Genomic DNA, 14,661 nt, shown 5'->3' with positions numbered 1-14,661 from the left:
TATCCACCCTGTCAAATGCTTTTTGCAAATCCATGAAGGCCACATACAACTTTCCTTTCTCTAGAAACTTTTCCTCTAAATATCTAAGAATGAATATCTGATCCACACAACCTCTTCCCTTCCTAAAGCCTCCTGGTTCTCCAACTAATTCCTCTGTTATTTCCCTAACCCTGTCAATAAATACCCTACCATACACTTCTTCTATTACACTAAGAAGACAAATGCCCCTATGATTACCACACACACTTCTTTTTCCTCTTTTCCTTTGTACAAGGGAATAATTATACCTGACTTCCAATCCTCTGGGACTCTACCTTCCTCCCAGGCCAATCTGCACATCTTCCACATCCATTCTACTACTATCTCTCCCCCATGCTTCAGCATTTCACCACACATTCCATCAGTTCCTGGGGCTTTCACCAATTTGACTTTCTTCATTGCCTCCATAACTTCTATCCTACTGATTTCTTCCAGTGTTCTCACCTCCCTCGTTCTCCCAGCCATTCCCCAGGCACTTATACTCACATTACTTCCATTCTCTGTGCACAATAACACAAAAAGATGGCTAGGATAACTACTTAGGAGGCAGGTGTGCACATGTAACATTTGCTTGTCAGTCACTGAACATCAGAAACTTAACAAACTGCATCCCCTAAGGATCTGTTTTGTCCTCTACTCTTTAACCTTTACATGCACGACATACCCTCACCCCACACACCACAGATACACATAGCTTCCTATGTGGACAACATAACAGTAACATGTACACACCTAAACACAAAACACAGCTGCACACATCCTCCAACCTTACCTCAACACACTACACTAATGGTTCACCACAGTCAGGCTTAAAATAGCCCCAGCCTAATCTGCAGTTACCTGTCTTACAAACTGGACAGCAGAACACAGTCACATTCCACTCCTCACCACAAACAACACTCCCCTACCACACACACACACACACATGGCCGAAAATGTAAACACTGAGGGACTCGAATTTCCAGGATTTGATAGAAATACTAATGTCATGGATCTGGTTAAAACATTGATTATGAGGATTAGTTAACTTGAAAAGAAAGTGGAGAATCTAATGTTAAAAGATGTGTCTGAGAATACGGCGATTACTATACAGAGTCTGATCCAGTCTAATGAGACAGCGAATGAAGAGATCAGAAATTTGAAGCGTGAAAATATCGAATTGAGGAGAAAACTAGAAGAGAGTACTAATAAAATGGAGAAGGTGAGCAGTGTATTGGAAGAGCATAAGGCAAAGTGGGCACACATAGAAGAAGAACAGAAAGAAGTGGGCACCTTATGAAAAATCATCCAGGAAGAAAGGGAAATGAACAAGATAAAATTGGAAGAAAATGTAGTGAAAATACTGAAGAAAAAAGAGAAAATAGTGAGAGAAACTGTAGAAAGGAACAGATGCGTGGTAATATTTCGAAACAGGGAGGAGGAAGGGAAGGTTAGATCCGTGAGACTCGAGAAAGACACGAACCTGGTGAGAGGAATATTATGCAAGATTTATTCCGAAGGAGACAAGTGGGTAAAAGAAATTGAGGAAGTAAGGAGGATAGGGCCTTATAAGAAAGAGGAAGCAAGACCAATGAGAGTCAAGCTGTCAGCAGAAAGTGTAGTAGATGATATACTTAAAGTGACCTGGAAATTAAGCAAAGAGGCAGGGATAGAAAATATTATAATAAGAAAAGATTTGAATGAAGAAGAAAGAGAAGTTTTAAAATCATTGAAGGAACAAGTAAGGGGAAAAAATGACAAGAGGACAGAGGAAGAATGTAATACTTTTCTTTGGAGAGATGGATATGAAAGTAAGGAAGTGGTATGTGAGGAAATAGAAGTGAAGGAAACTAAGGGGGATGGCTATGAAAGATCAGAAATTGAGGAAGTGGTACTGACGGAGAGAAGGAGAGAAGAGGGTACAAAAAACATCGAAAATAATTTGAAGGTGATATATACTAATGTTGATGGTTTAACATCGACAAGGCTTGAAATTAACGATTTCTTGAGAGAACATGAACCTGATGTCATGTGCTTTGTTGAGACCAAATTACGAGAAGATATTGATGTTCATTTGGGAGATGGTAAATACAAACTGTGGAGAAAAGACGGAAAAGAAAAAACGGTAGGAGGAGTGATGATAGCAGTGAACAACAACATAAATGTAGATACCGTGGAAATGGGAGAAGGCAGGGCTGAAGTGATATACAGTATATGAAATTAGAAACTGGAGAGAATATTAAGAGAGAAATGGCGGTAGTGTATGTTCCCCCTAAGACGAGAGCATGGAATGATGACGAATACCAGGAGATGTTGTCAGATATGGCTAGCTATTTACAAAAAATAATTGAGAGAAGCAATAATATAATTTTGGTGGGTGATTTTAACTGTAAAGAGGTGAACTGGGAGGAATGGTTACTACATGACAGTATTGTGATACCAACTCTAACGTATGGAAGTGAAGCTTGGACATTGTTGGAAGGACACAAGTCAAGAGTGAAAGCAGTGGAAATGAGTTATTGAAGAGGAGCCTGTGGAGTCACATGGAGAGACAGGCTGATGAATAAGGATATAAAGGAGCGTTGTGGTGTGGATGTGTATGTGATAAGAAGTGTTATGAGGAACACACTGAGGTGGTTTGGCCATGTGGAGAGGATGGAGAGCGAAAGACTGACGAAGAGAGTGTATGTGAGTGAGGTGGAGGAGGGAAGAGGGAGGGGGAGGCCGAGGATGAGATGGAGGGATGGGGTGGAGAGGTATATGAGAGAGGGTGGTGTGAGTTGGGAGCAGGGCAGTGAAATGGCGGGGGACAGGATGACGTGGAGGCGATTTGTTTGTGGCCACCCCAAACGGGATTGAGGCGTCTGGCAATAGATAGATAAATAGAATACAGTAATGTGATGACGCAATGGGTCAAAGAAGAGACACGGTTTCGAGGTGAGGACACACCAGCAAGGTTAGATTTACTCTTTACCAAAGAACCCGATGTAATAGAATTATTGAAATATTTCTGTCCTATAGGAAAAAGTGATCATGTGGTCATTGAGTTCCGGATGATAATAGGGAACGTCGAGCCATGAAACGAACTTCATAGACAGGGAAGATACAACTTTGGGAAAGCAGATTTTACAGGATTGAGAAACTTATTTGAAAATGCGGATTGGAGAAAATTCAGAGAAACAAGAGAGATACAGAGGAAGTGGGATATCTTTCTAGACCTCTATAATTTGGGAGTGGAAAAATTTTTACCAAGTGTAAGAGGGAAAGAAAATAGGAAAAAGGAGTGGTTTAATAGTAGGTGTATAATAGCAAAAAAAGAGAGAGATAAGGTATGGAACAACTGGAGAAAGAGAGGTAACAACAGAACAAAGGAAGAATATAAAAGAATAAGAAATGAATACACAAGAATACATAGAGAAGAAGAAAGGAATTTTGAAAAAGGTATAATAGACAAATGCAAGGATGAACCCAAGCTGTTTTATAGATTTGTTAATTGCAAACTGAAACAAAAGGAAGGAATCACCAAACTGAAAGTAAAAGGAATGGTCTATAAAGATGCAGCAATGCAAGCTGAAATAATGAACAAATGTTTCCAATCGGTTTCCCCTAATGAAAAAGAGTTTGTGGAAGGGGAGGGAGTGATTAGAAATGTATCGGTGATAAAAGATATAAAAATGGAGGTACAGGAAGTGTATAAATTACTGGAGACTCAAGATGTAAGGAAAGCCCCAGGACCTGATGGAATTTCTAATTGGGTACTGAAGGAATGCAGAGAACAACTGGCGGATAAAATTCACAGTTTAATCGTGTGTTCTCTGGAAGAGGGGAAAGTGCCTTGGGAATGGAAGAGGGCAAATGTGGTACCAATTTATAAGGGAGGAAACAGGGAAGAACCCCTGAATTATAGACCAGTGTCTCTAACCAGCATGGTTGCAAAATTGTGTGACAGAATCCTGAAAGACAGATGGATAAAATATCTAGAAGAGATGAATATTTTGGCTGAATGTCAGTTTGGATTCAGAAGTGGAAGGTCGTGTGTTTCTAACTTGTTGAGCTTTTACTCAAGAGTGATTGACATGGTACAGGAGAGAGATGGTTGGGTAGATTGTGTGTACTTATACTTGGAGAAGGCCTTTGACAAGGTACCTCATAAGAGACTAATGTGGAAACTAGAATATATAGGAGGACTGAAGGGGAACTTCTGGAATGGATGAGAGACTTTTTGAGAGACAGACAAATGAGGACAGTAATAAAGGATAGGATGTCTGGATGGAGAGAAGTAACAAGTGGAGTCCCTCAGGGCTCAGTGTTGGCGCCAGTAATGTTCCTGATTTACGTAAATGATATGGTAGATGGAGTGAACAGTTATGCAAGTCTGTTGGCTGATGATGTAAAGATCTTGAGGAAGGTAGAGGTTGAAGAGGATTGTAAAATGCTGGAGGAGGATCTGGATAGGGTACATGATTGGAGCCGGATGTGGGAAATGAAATTTAATGTAAAGAAATGTAAGATATTAGAAATTGGTAAAAGTACCAGGAGGCCATCACTGATTTATTTGTTGGGTAATGAAATAATCACAAATATGCAAGAAGAGAAAGATTTGGGAGTGCAGGTCCAAGATTGTTTGTCACCAGAAAAGCACATTAACAAGATAGTTGGAGAGACTTATAAACTCTTGACTAACATAAGAGTAGATGATGAAAAAATTGATAGTGGCCATGATCCGCCCCAGGTTAGAATATGCAGTGGTAGTGTGGTCCCTACACAAAAAGAAAGATATAAACAAGATTGAGAGAATACAAAGAACAGCAACGAAGATGGTCCCCAGTCTGGCAGACCTGTCATACAGAGAGAGGCTGGAAAGCTGGATTTGCCTTCCTTAGAGAAAGGAGAAAGAGGGAGACATGATTGCAGTGTTCAGGACCATGGTGGGAGTAGATAAAGTTGACAAAGAAGATCTGTTTTTATGGGATAAGAGAGCAACAAGAGGACACGGAATAAAATTGAAAAAGTCAAGCTGCTTGAAGGATATCAAGAAATATAGCTTTCCTTACAGAATTATAGACTTATGGAATAGCCTGGACAAAGAGATCGTCCTGTTTAAAAACTTAACGAGTTTAAAGCTAAATTTGACTTATTGAGAAACAGCGACGGAAACCCATGAGGATAGCACATTTCGTGTATATCACAATTAAGTATATTAGGTAAATACATAAGTATTTGGAATGACTTAGACGAAAAGGTGGTGCAGGAGAAAAACATTCATGTGTGTAAAGGTAGACTTGATAAATGTGGATATGGAGACAGGACAACACGAGCATTGCTCAATTCCTGTATACTACAAATAGGTAAATACAAATAGGTAAATCACACACACACACACACACACACACACACATGTACATGCAGGAGACAAGTGGGGATGGAGGAAAGTGGAGGGATGGGGAGGAAGAGGTGCCTGGCAGTGCTGAGTGTAGTGGGGGATGGAGCAAGGACCAGGAGAGCCTTGTGCACCACCACATATGCATTCATGTGTGCTTGTTTCAAACCTAAGGAGGGATCGGGTGTTTGGACTAGCGAATCAGCGGCCGTTAGGATTGTGGGAACGTTCCTTCATTTCTTTTGTTCGGTCTAACGAATCATCGGTTACTGATGCACCGGATCTCAGGATATGCCTGTACTCTGATCTGCCAATTTAAATGTATTTTCCCTAATGTTATCTTGGTCCATTGGTCAAGAAAAAAAAAAAATTTCATTGTGTACTGTACTTTATATTTTTTTTATTTTGTTGAAATTTGCAGGTGGTGGTCATGGAGTGCAACCTTTACTGTACAGGCGTCGGAAAAAAATTATTAGGTTAGGTTAGGTTAGGTTAGGTTATTGTAATTCCTAACCTAACCTAATTGTTTTTTTTTTGGTGGCCGTACGGCGAAGGTTACACTCCGTGACTACCACCCTGAAAATTTTAACAAGAAATAGAATTCGGTATAAATATATAAAATATAAACTGCTTAACGAAATTATATATTTTTTCTTGATCACTGGATCAGTATGATTAGGAAAAATACATTTAAATTGGGAGACTGGTACAGGACATCCGATTATTAACTACCAGTGGTGGGCAGCTCAAACAAAGAAGGACCTTGCTCAAGCGCAATGCGCAATCCACAGTTCACTACCTTACGCAGGCGCAAGTGCGCAATCTGGCAAATAAATAGCTTGCGCAGTGTCACAAAGCGCAAGCGCAAACCATTTGCTTATATTTGTGGGAATTTCTGTAAAATATTGATGTTTAATTAAAATAGCATACTTACTTTTATTTATTATTATAGTATTATTTTCTATTAATTGTAATTTGCGCAAGTGCACAATGTAATATTTAGCTTGTGCAGTGTCGCTAAGCGCTAGCACAAACCATTTGCATATATGTGTGGGAATAACTGTAAAATATTGAGATATTTTAATAAATTAGCATACTTACTTTTATTTATTATTATTCTATCTATCTATCCATTGCCAGATGCCTTAATCCCATAAGGGGTGGCCACTGGCCACAAACAAGCAACAAATTGCCTCCATGTCCCCCGCCATTTCACTGCCCTGTTCCCAGCTCACACCCCCCTCTCTCATATGCTTCTCCACTCCATCCCTTCATCTCATCCTTGGCCTCCCCCTCTCTCTTCCCATCTCCACCTCATTCACTTACACTCTTCTTGTTAGTCTCTCACTCTCCATCCTCTCCATATGACCAAATCACCTCAGTGTGTTTCTCCTAACGCTTCCTATCACATTCACATCCACACCACAACGATCCTTCACTTCCTCATTTGTCAGTCTGTCTCTCCATGTAACTGCACATGCTCCTCTCAAATAACTCATTTATTTTCACAACTCTCACTCTTGACTTCTGTCCCTCCAACAAGGTCAAAGCTTCACTTCCATACATTAGAGTTGGTATCACAATACTGTCATGTAGTAACTTTTTCACTTGCGAAGCAGAGGGACAGGGGAACAAAGGCTGTGATGTTGCCAGTTTTACTTTTATCTGCATTTTCGCAAAACGTTTTATTTAATAATTCATTATAGATATACAACAGCATATGTAACTCCTTACAAAAATCATTAAAACATATTATTTAAATCAAATATCCACAGCCTAATAAATTATCAGGCTGCGGATATTTGATTTAAATATGTTTTGATGATTTTTGTAAGGAATTGCTTATGCTGTTCTTAATAAATAATGTATTTTTAATTTATTTACTAATAATAATAATTTAAAAATTATTAAAATACATTATCTCTGTTGAAGCATTTTAAGAAATGCTATTACCCTCCATCCTTCCCGCCTCCCTCCAGCCCTCGCAACCCGCCCGAGCCTCCCCCATCCCTCGTCCAGACATACGGCAAATTCTCAATTCCCAAGACCACCTGTCCCTTTTATTGCACAGTGCGCAATCCACAGGACAGGTGCGCAAGGCAGGTGTGCAAGCGCAAATATAGTTGTGCAAGTGCAACTAAATTTGTGCTTGTGCACCTGCCTTTTCATGTGCGAAAGTGCAATATTGCGCATGGTCTCGTGCAGTGCGCAATATGCAAATGATATTCACTGGAGCGCAACGGTGCACAACTGTGCTTTGCACAAGTGTTTGCGCACCTGCCCAGCACCGTTAACCACCAATCCAGCCCTTGCAAAGAAGTTTTTCGAACCAGGCATCAGAGGTAGATGAGCGAAAACAGTGACTGAGTACAGTTGAGTTATGCTAGTGGTTGAACATTATTTGTTACAGTGGATGAATAGTAGGACCTGGGAAGGCGTTAGTGTGTCAGGGCCCGAAATTCAAGACCAGGCCTGTTTTATGATGCGGTTGCAAAGAAACGTAACATTGTGTCACCCCCAGAGTTCACTGCTTCGTGGGGTTGACTACAGAGATTAAAAGGCACGTTAATAGCAACATTGCAAGTAACTTTAAGACATATTTAAAGTAGGAAACACACTAGGGGGGTGAGTTTTCTTATGGACCCTGTCCATATTAGCCTATTTCCCATAAGATCAATGCCCCAACTTTGACGGCACTCTTCACTGTACTTATTAGCGCAAAATCTGGTGCCTTACTGTAAATATAGTGCATGTGATGGATTGGGAACAAACTGGGCAAATGTATCACGTTTAGAGACCAGAAGTACTCTCAGTGTCAGCGGAAAGAGTGAAAAGGAAGATCACGCCCAGAGTCATTTCCCAGTGTATAAAGAATGACATAATAAGCAGCTGCCTTCAGGCAGTCCCCCCCCCCCTCCAAATCCCACCATACCTTACAAAACTACCATTGATCTATCTATCTATCTATTGCCAGATGCCTCAATCCTGTTTGGGGTGGCCACAAACAAATCGCCTCCAAGTCGCCCTGTCCCCCGCCATTTCACTGCCCTGCTCCCAACTCACACCCCCCTCTCTCATATACCTCTCCACCCCATCCCTCCATCCCATCCTCGGCCTCCCCCTCCCTCTCCCCCCCTCCACCCCACTCACATACACTGTCTTCGTCAGTCTTTCCCCCTCCATCATCTCCACATGGCCAAACCACCTCAGTGTGTTCCTCATAACGCTTCCTATCACATCCACATCCACACCACAACGCTCCTTAATATCCTCATTCGTCAGCCTGTCTCTCCACGTGACTCCACAGGCTCCTCTTAAATAACTAATTTCCACTGCTCTCACTCTTGACTTGTGTCCTTCCAACAATGTCCAAGCTTCACTTCCGTACGTTAGAGTTGGTATCACAATACTGTCATGTAGTAAGTTTTTCACTTCCATGCTCACTTCCCTGTTTCTTATCACTGCTTTCAAAGAACCAGCAACCTTTCTTCCCTGCTGTACCCTTTCAAGCACTTCACCCTCCAAACCTCCATCCTTACTCATCACACTACCCAAGTACTTAAACGTACTCACATTTTCCGATTCCTCACCATCCAACCTCGCTGTACATTCACTAACTTCACCTCTCTCAAAGACCATCACTTTACTCTTCCCTACATTCACCTTTAGATTCCGTTTCTTACACACTCTCTCAAACTCATCCACCAAGCCTTGCAGCTCCCCTTCGTCTTCACTCAACAACACAATATCATCTGCAAACAACAGTACAGGGAGTTTCCAAACACTATCCTCTCTCACCAGGGCCACTGCAACATCCACTGCCCTACCTTGTACCTCTTTTATTACCCCATCCATGTACAGATTGAACAACCATGGAGACATGACACATCCCTGTTTCAACCCAACTTTCAGAGAGAAAAATTCACTTAGTTCACCATCCACACACACTGCAGCCTTAGCACCATCGTACATACTCTTCACAGCATTCAACAACTTCCCATCTACTCCATATATTCTTAACACATTCCACAATCCTTGTCCATCCACCCTGTCATATGCTTTCTCCAAATCCATGAAAGCTGCATACAACTTCTTTCCCTTCTCTAGACACTTTTCCACTAAAGATCTAAGAATGAATATCTGATCTACACAATGTCTTCCCTTCCTAAAGCCTCCCTGTTCTTCTCCAACTAATTTCTCTGTTCTTTCTCTAACTCTGTCTATAAGTATCCTACCATACACTTTTCCTATTGTACTAAGAAGACAAATGCCCCTATGATTACCACACACTTCTTTTTCCCCTTTTCCTTTGTACAAGGGAATAATTATACCTGACTTCCAATCCTCCGGGACTCTACCTTCCTCCCAGGCCAATCTGCACATCTTCCACATCCATTCTACTACTATCTCTCCCCCATGCTTCAGCATTTCACCACACACTCCATCAATTCCTGGGGCTTTCCCCGATTTAACTTTCTTCATTGCTTCCACAACCTCTATCCTACTGATTTCTTCCTGTCTTCTCACCTCCCTCCTTCTCCCAGCCATTCCCCAGCCACTTATACTCGCATTACCATTGATGTTTCATTTTTATAAATACACTCATGTCCCTAGCATGGTTATAGTACATTTTCTTTGTGAAAAATACAAGCTGGAATGGAAGATGTTTACCACACTTGCACATCATGTTGACAGTGAACTGAAATAATTTCAGAGAGATTCAAGGGAGCCATCTGAGATGCTAATTGGTTGAAATAATGAGGAACCACTGTGACTGGCATCATCAGCCTAACTTTGGGAAGGCCATGTGATGGCAGCACCAGTGGTCACCATCCCCTACTCAGGAATGCTGCAGACCTTCATTTTATGATGAACTGGTATGCGATGCATCACTTTTAAAAGTCGCTGACACACAGCAGTCATATATTTGTTCCAAGGTGGCCTTTGAACTTTGTTATTATTGGGATTGTAAGTTTCAGTGGTTGAACTATGGTGTGGTGTTGGAGTTCAAGCAACAAATGAAGTCCAGTGAACTGAAATAACTACCAGTTGAAGCGAGTTGGAAGCTTATTGTTAGAGTTTGTTGGATGGGTTACCCATGACCAGTAATGTATGTACATTGAACCCATGTTATAATTGATGTTATGCAGTCAGTCGTTATGCAGTGGATTTTTTCAAAAATATCCTGATCATAAAACAAGGATGTGCTGTAAAAGTTGGTGCTGTGTGACTCCTTAGAATTTCTGTTCATAATTTTGTTAATACATATAAAATTTTGAGGATTTTTCTCTACAGAAAAGTTACCAGAAGTGACTAAGATGCAAGCAGAAATCAGTTGAAACTTGTAAAGAAATATCCAGCCACCTATAGCAGGACATTTTGGCCCCAGGTATGCACTGCATTTTAGAAATTTTGCATTACAGAAACATCAGAGACTATGGAAAAAAGGAAATTTGCGTCCAGCTTTCCCCAGTGTCACCCCTAATGACCTCATAAGCTTTCCTTAACCTCCCCAGATTATTCTGAAAATTATTATTCTCCAATTCATCACCATCACCTCCCCCCCCCCCTCTGAAAACTATTATTCTCCAATTCATCACCATCACCTCCCCCCCCCCCCCCCATCAGGAGTGTAGGAGCCTGGGGCTAGGCTACTCAGTCCCAGGATTTAAAGTATGGGTGACTAGCCTTACTCATCTCGGGCATTATGTGAGCAACAAACCCTAACCATTCTTCACATGGAAACCCTTGTAGGCTCCATCTGATTGGAACATCTTGGAACATCTGAATCCACTAGAGCACCAGGTGTCATGCGGTTATACGGTTACCAGCCAGCACAGTACAATAAATGGTTGCCTTGATTACAGTGATAGAAGACATGCTTGGTGGGAGAAATGAGGGGTAGACATTCAAGGTTGACTCCAGGTGACAAAGTAAAGTTGAGGACAGACTTGTCAAACTGGAAGGGGATTTGCCCATTGTTACCATGAGTCTTTCTTAGGTTGAGTGAGCTATAGAGGTTGCCGAAATAATATGAATACGGTAATCTCTCAAATATCTGGCGTAATTCAGCCAACCCCTGTGCCAGATATTGTAGAACACTGGACACTATGTAGATACCCGCAGTTGGCTATCCATTCGGCATTGAGCTGAATAATGTGCCACTACCCTAGGCTATCCATTAGACCCTCTGTCCTAAAAACTTTTCAACGATATTACCCATGAGTAAATGATTAAAATCAAGCATAAAATACAGTGAGCAGTAATGCAGCACATAATATAATCATACTGAGCTTACCTAGTTTTGGAGGGTGGATATGCACAGATATGTCATCACTATGCAGTAGTCAGATCACTAGGACATGGAACACTGAAGGGTCATAAGGTTAGTCACAGCACTGCAGCAATAAGTGAAGCATGGGAAGCCACAGATTATGTCACAGCACTAGGGAAAGAGGGAGGGGGAGGCCGAGGATGAGATGGAGGGATGGGGTGGAGAGGTAAATGAGAGAGGGGGGGTGTGAGTTGGGAACAGAGCAGTGAAATGGCAGGGGACAGGGCAACTTGGAGGTGATTTGTTTGTGGCCACCCCAAACGGGATTGAGGCGTCTGGCAGTAGATAGATAGACTAGGGATTGGCCACAGTGTGGGTCACAAATGCAGAGCACACAGGTACGTTCTTACTGCATGGTGCCCATGGGAGAGAATGAAAGAGCAACAGTAGGCTTGGAGTGTCAGTTGGGCCGCTCCTGCAATGCAGTGTGATTGGCTGGCACATTGCAGGTTCTGCCCGTGCACTGATTGGGTCCCGTGTCTGAGCTGGATGATACATCTCACCTTCGGAAAGTGCATAGTACTGCTGATTGCATCCCTTTTCTGAGCCAGATATTATCTAATTTTGCCAAATACTGTTTCAGTAGAGCCAAACAATAAGCACCAGACAATGTTTTGGGCAGGATATTGCAACAATGAATAATTGAAAGGTTATACTGTCATTCCTTGATGTACGATCAGCCGATTTACGATTTCCTTGTGTTTACGATGTATGCATACTTTGTCAATCCCGCGAGATTCAATCTGATAATTTTCATGTACAGATCAACCGCATATCAGCAAGCCAGCCACACACATCACGACAGTCACTTGTCTGAGTCAAGATGGCGATGTTGTGTTCATCATGTGCTGAACACTGTTTGAGCTCATCTGCTCACAGCCAAAACTCCCGCCATCCCCTCAGTTGCCCGTGTGAAGGTCCAGTGATTGTGTGCTCTCCAAATTCCCTTGTGAAACTTTGCATCAAATTGTTTGAAAATCAAATCATTTTGTTCCATAAGAAGCAATGTATTTTGCATTAATCCATACATAAAACCTTTAAAATAAAGAAATTTACCCTGTAGATGATATAAATGATAATTTAACTGCATCTTACCTGTACTGAGGAGAGCTGATGGCTTAAGTGGATGGATGTGAAGAGGAGGAGGAGGAGGGGTGTTAGTTTTTGGAAGGGGAGTCACCTTCCATGAAAACTGTAGGTAACTGCCCTTCTGGTGTTTTTTCTCTTTTCTGTCTCTTTGTATGAGGAGATTCTTGGAATTGGGGAGATGCTTGGGACTGGGGAGATGCTTGGGGCTCTGGGGAGATGCTTGGGATTGGGGCATTGCGTATTGGTTGTACATTGATTATATACAATTTTCTGACGAAAATACATAATTTAACACAAAGTTTAATGGAACCTGTATGACTGATGCATAGCTGGAGAAGGACTGGTGACCACATGGCACCTATGACGCCGCGTCTCTTAGTGCAAATAGCGGGTCGCCGTATGAAAACTGGAGCGATTTTTGGGTGAAAAAGCTGTATGAAAATCGAGTCGTACGAGTAGAGAGGCGTATGAATTCTGGGGTTCCGCTGTAAAACAAAGTGGTACCAAGAGTCTCCCACTTTATTTTATTTTATAATACACAGCGAGATTTACGTCTGAATGAATTTTTCTTAATGTGCAGTGAATACTTCTCAGAATATTCTTAAATTGGAAAGGTCAAATTTTGGCACTGAGGTACCAAAATAACACTTCCACCTGGTGGTGTGTGTGGCTGATGACCATTCAGATTATCATGTAATGAAGTTGCACAGTGTTTGAAAGCACTTTATTTGAACTGTTTGTTTTGTGTTACAGTACATACATTTTACTTAGATCCTTATTTTGTGGACCTGACCACCAAGCATTGAACAATAAATAAATTGTGTAATAGAAACATGCATTAATTGGCAGACAGACTGCAAAGTCCAAGTTGAAACTCACACATTGTTACCAGTCTTATTTCACATCTCAGATTTTCTTGCTGAAAGTTTCCATCAACTGTTGGAAAGTAGCTGGTTTTGTCACTTGGTTTAGCTACCAGTCCATAGAAAAAAATCAACTTTATGACCTACCTCAGTATTGGGATTCCTTTAAAAGAAAGCATGATATCATTTGACTGACTGATCGATGAATGGGTAATTGATGCATGGAACACAATTGTGTGCTCTCGTTGTTTATTTTTTTCTGCCTTTCTTTCCTTCATTCTTTCCTCTTCCTTCTGTCAGTGGGTGACTCTACACTGAGTGACAAGCCAAATGGTTTCCTGTACACCTGGAAATCATTTACTACACTGCATGGTAACCATATAACCAAACTATGGCACCTGGTGGTTTAGTGGGTAATTTAGGTGCTCCAGCCGGATTGAGCCTGTGTAGGTTTATATCCAAGGGATTGTTGGGGTTTATTGCTCACATAATGCCACTCAGGGATAAGTCAGGCTGGACACTCTCATCTTAAATGTCAGGACCAACTTGCTTAGCCCCGGGCTCCAACGCTCCTCATGCGGCAACACTGGATTGGATAATGATGATGATGATGATATATTTATTTAATTTATTTTTTGGGGATGAGTTGGGATGGGAGGGATGTATCATAATATGTCAGTATGATGAACACCGGATTATAGGCCTATAAATTCTTCGGCGTAATTAATCATGACCCTTTTTTCCAGCGTCGGAGGTAGCTAGGTGAGAGTTGAAGAGCCAAGAATCATCATCATCTACACTCATTACTTCAGGCACTTGCTGTTCCTTGTTGACAAGAGCAAGTTCAAAACTGAGCACCAACATCATTTAATCATGTACCTGCACAGCACATCATGCTCGCCAGGGCCCATTGTAAAGAGAGACGCTCACCATCATCCGAGACTTTCATTCACCTTCCATACGTCAGCCCTCAGAAG

The 14,661-nt window shown here is 41.6% G+C and overlaps 1 protein-coding gene across 1 annotated transcript in view; it reads left to right on the top strand.

Annotated features, from left to right (window-relative positions):
* The window catches only part of LOC145415093 (G protein-coupled receptor kinase 2-like), an 831,927-nt gene extending 817,467 nt beyond the window's left edge, over positions 1 to 14,460 (top strand). The window contains exon 14 of the mRNA XM_080284507.1: positions 14,431 to 14,460. Coding sequence (XP_080140633.1) covers positions 14,431 to 14,442 — 12 coding nt within the window. The 3' untranslated portion in view covers positions 14,443 to 14,460. The remainder of the gene's footprint in view (positions 1 to 14,430) is intronic.
* The last annotated feature ends 201 nt before the right edge of the window (positions 14,461 to 14,661 follow it).

Source organism: Coenobita brevimanus, chromosome 101 (genome assembly GCF_032717465.1).
Source record: "Coenobita brevimanus isolate Jiangsu-jjx chromosome 101, ASM3271746v2, whole genome shotgun sequence".
Taxonomy (NCBI): Eukaryota; Metazoa; Arthropoda; class Malacostraca; order Decapoda; family Coenobitidae; genus Coenobita; species Coenobita brevimanus.
This window is presented reverse-complemented; position numbering and strand designations above follow the sequence as displayed.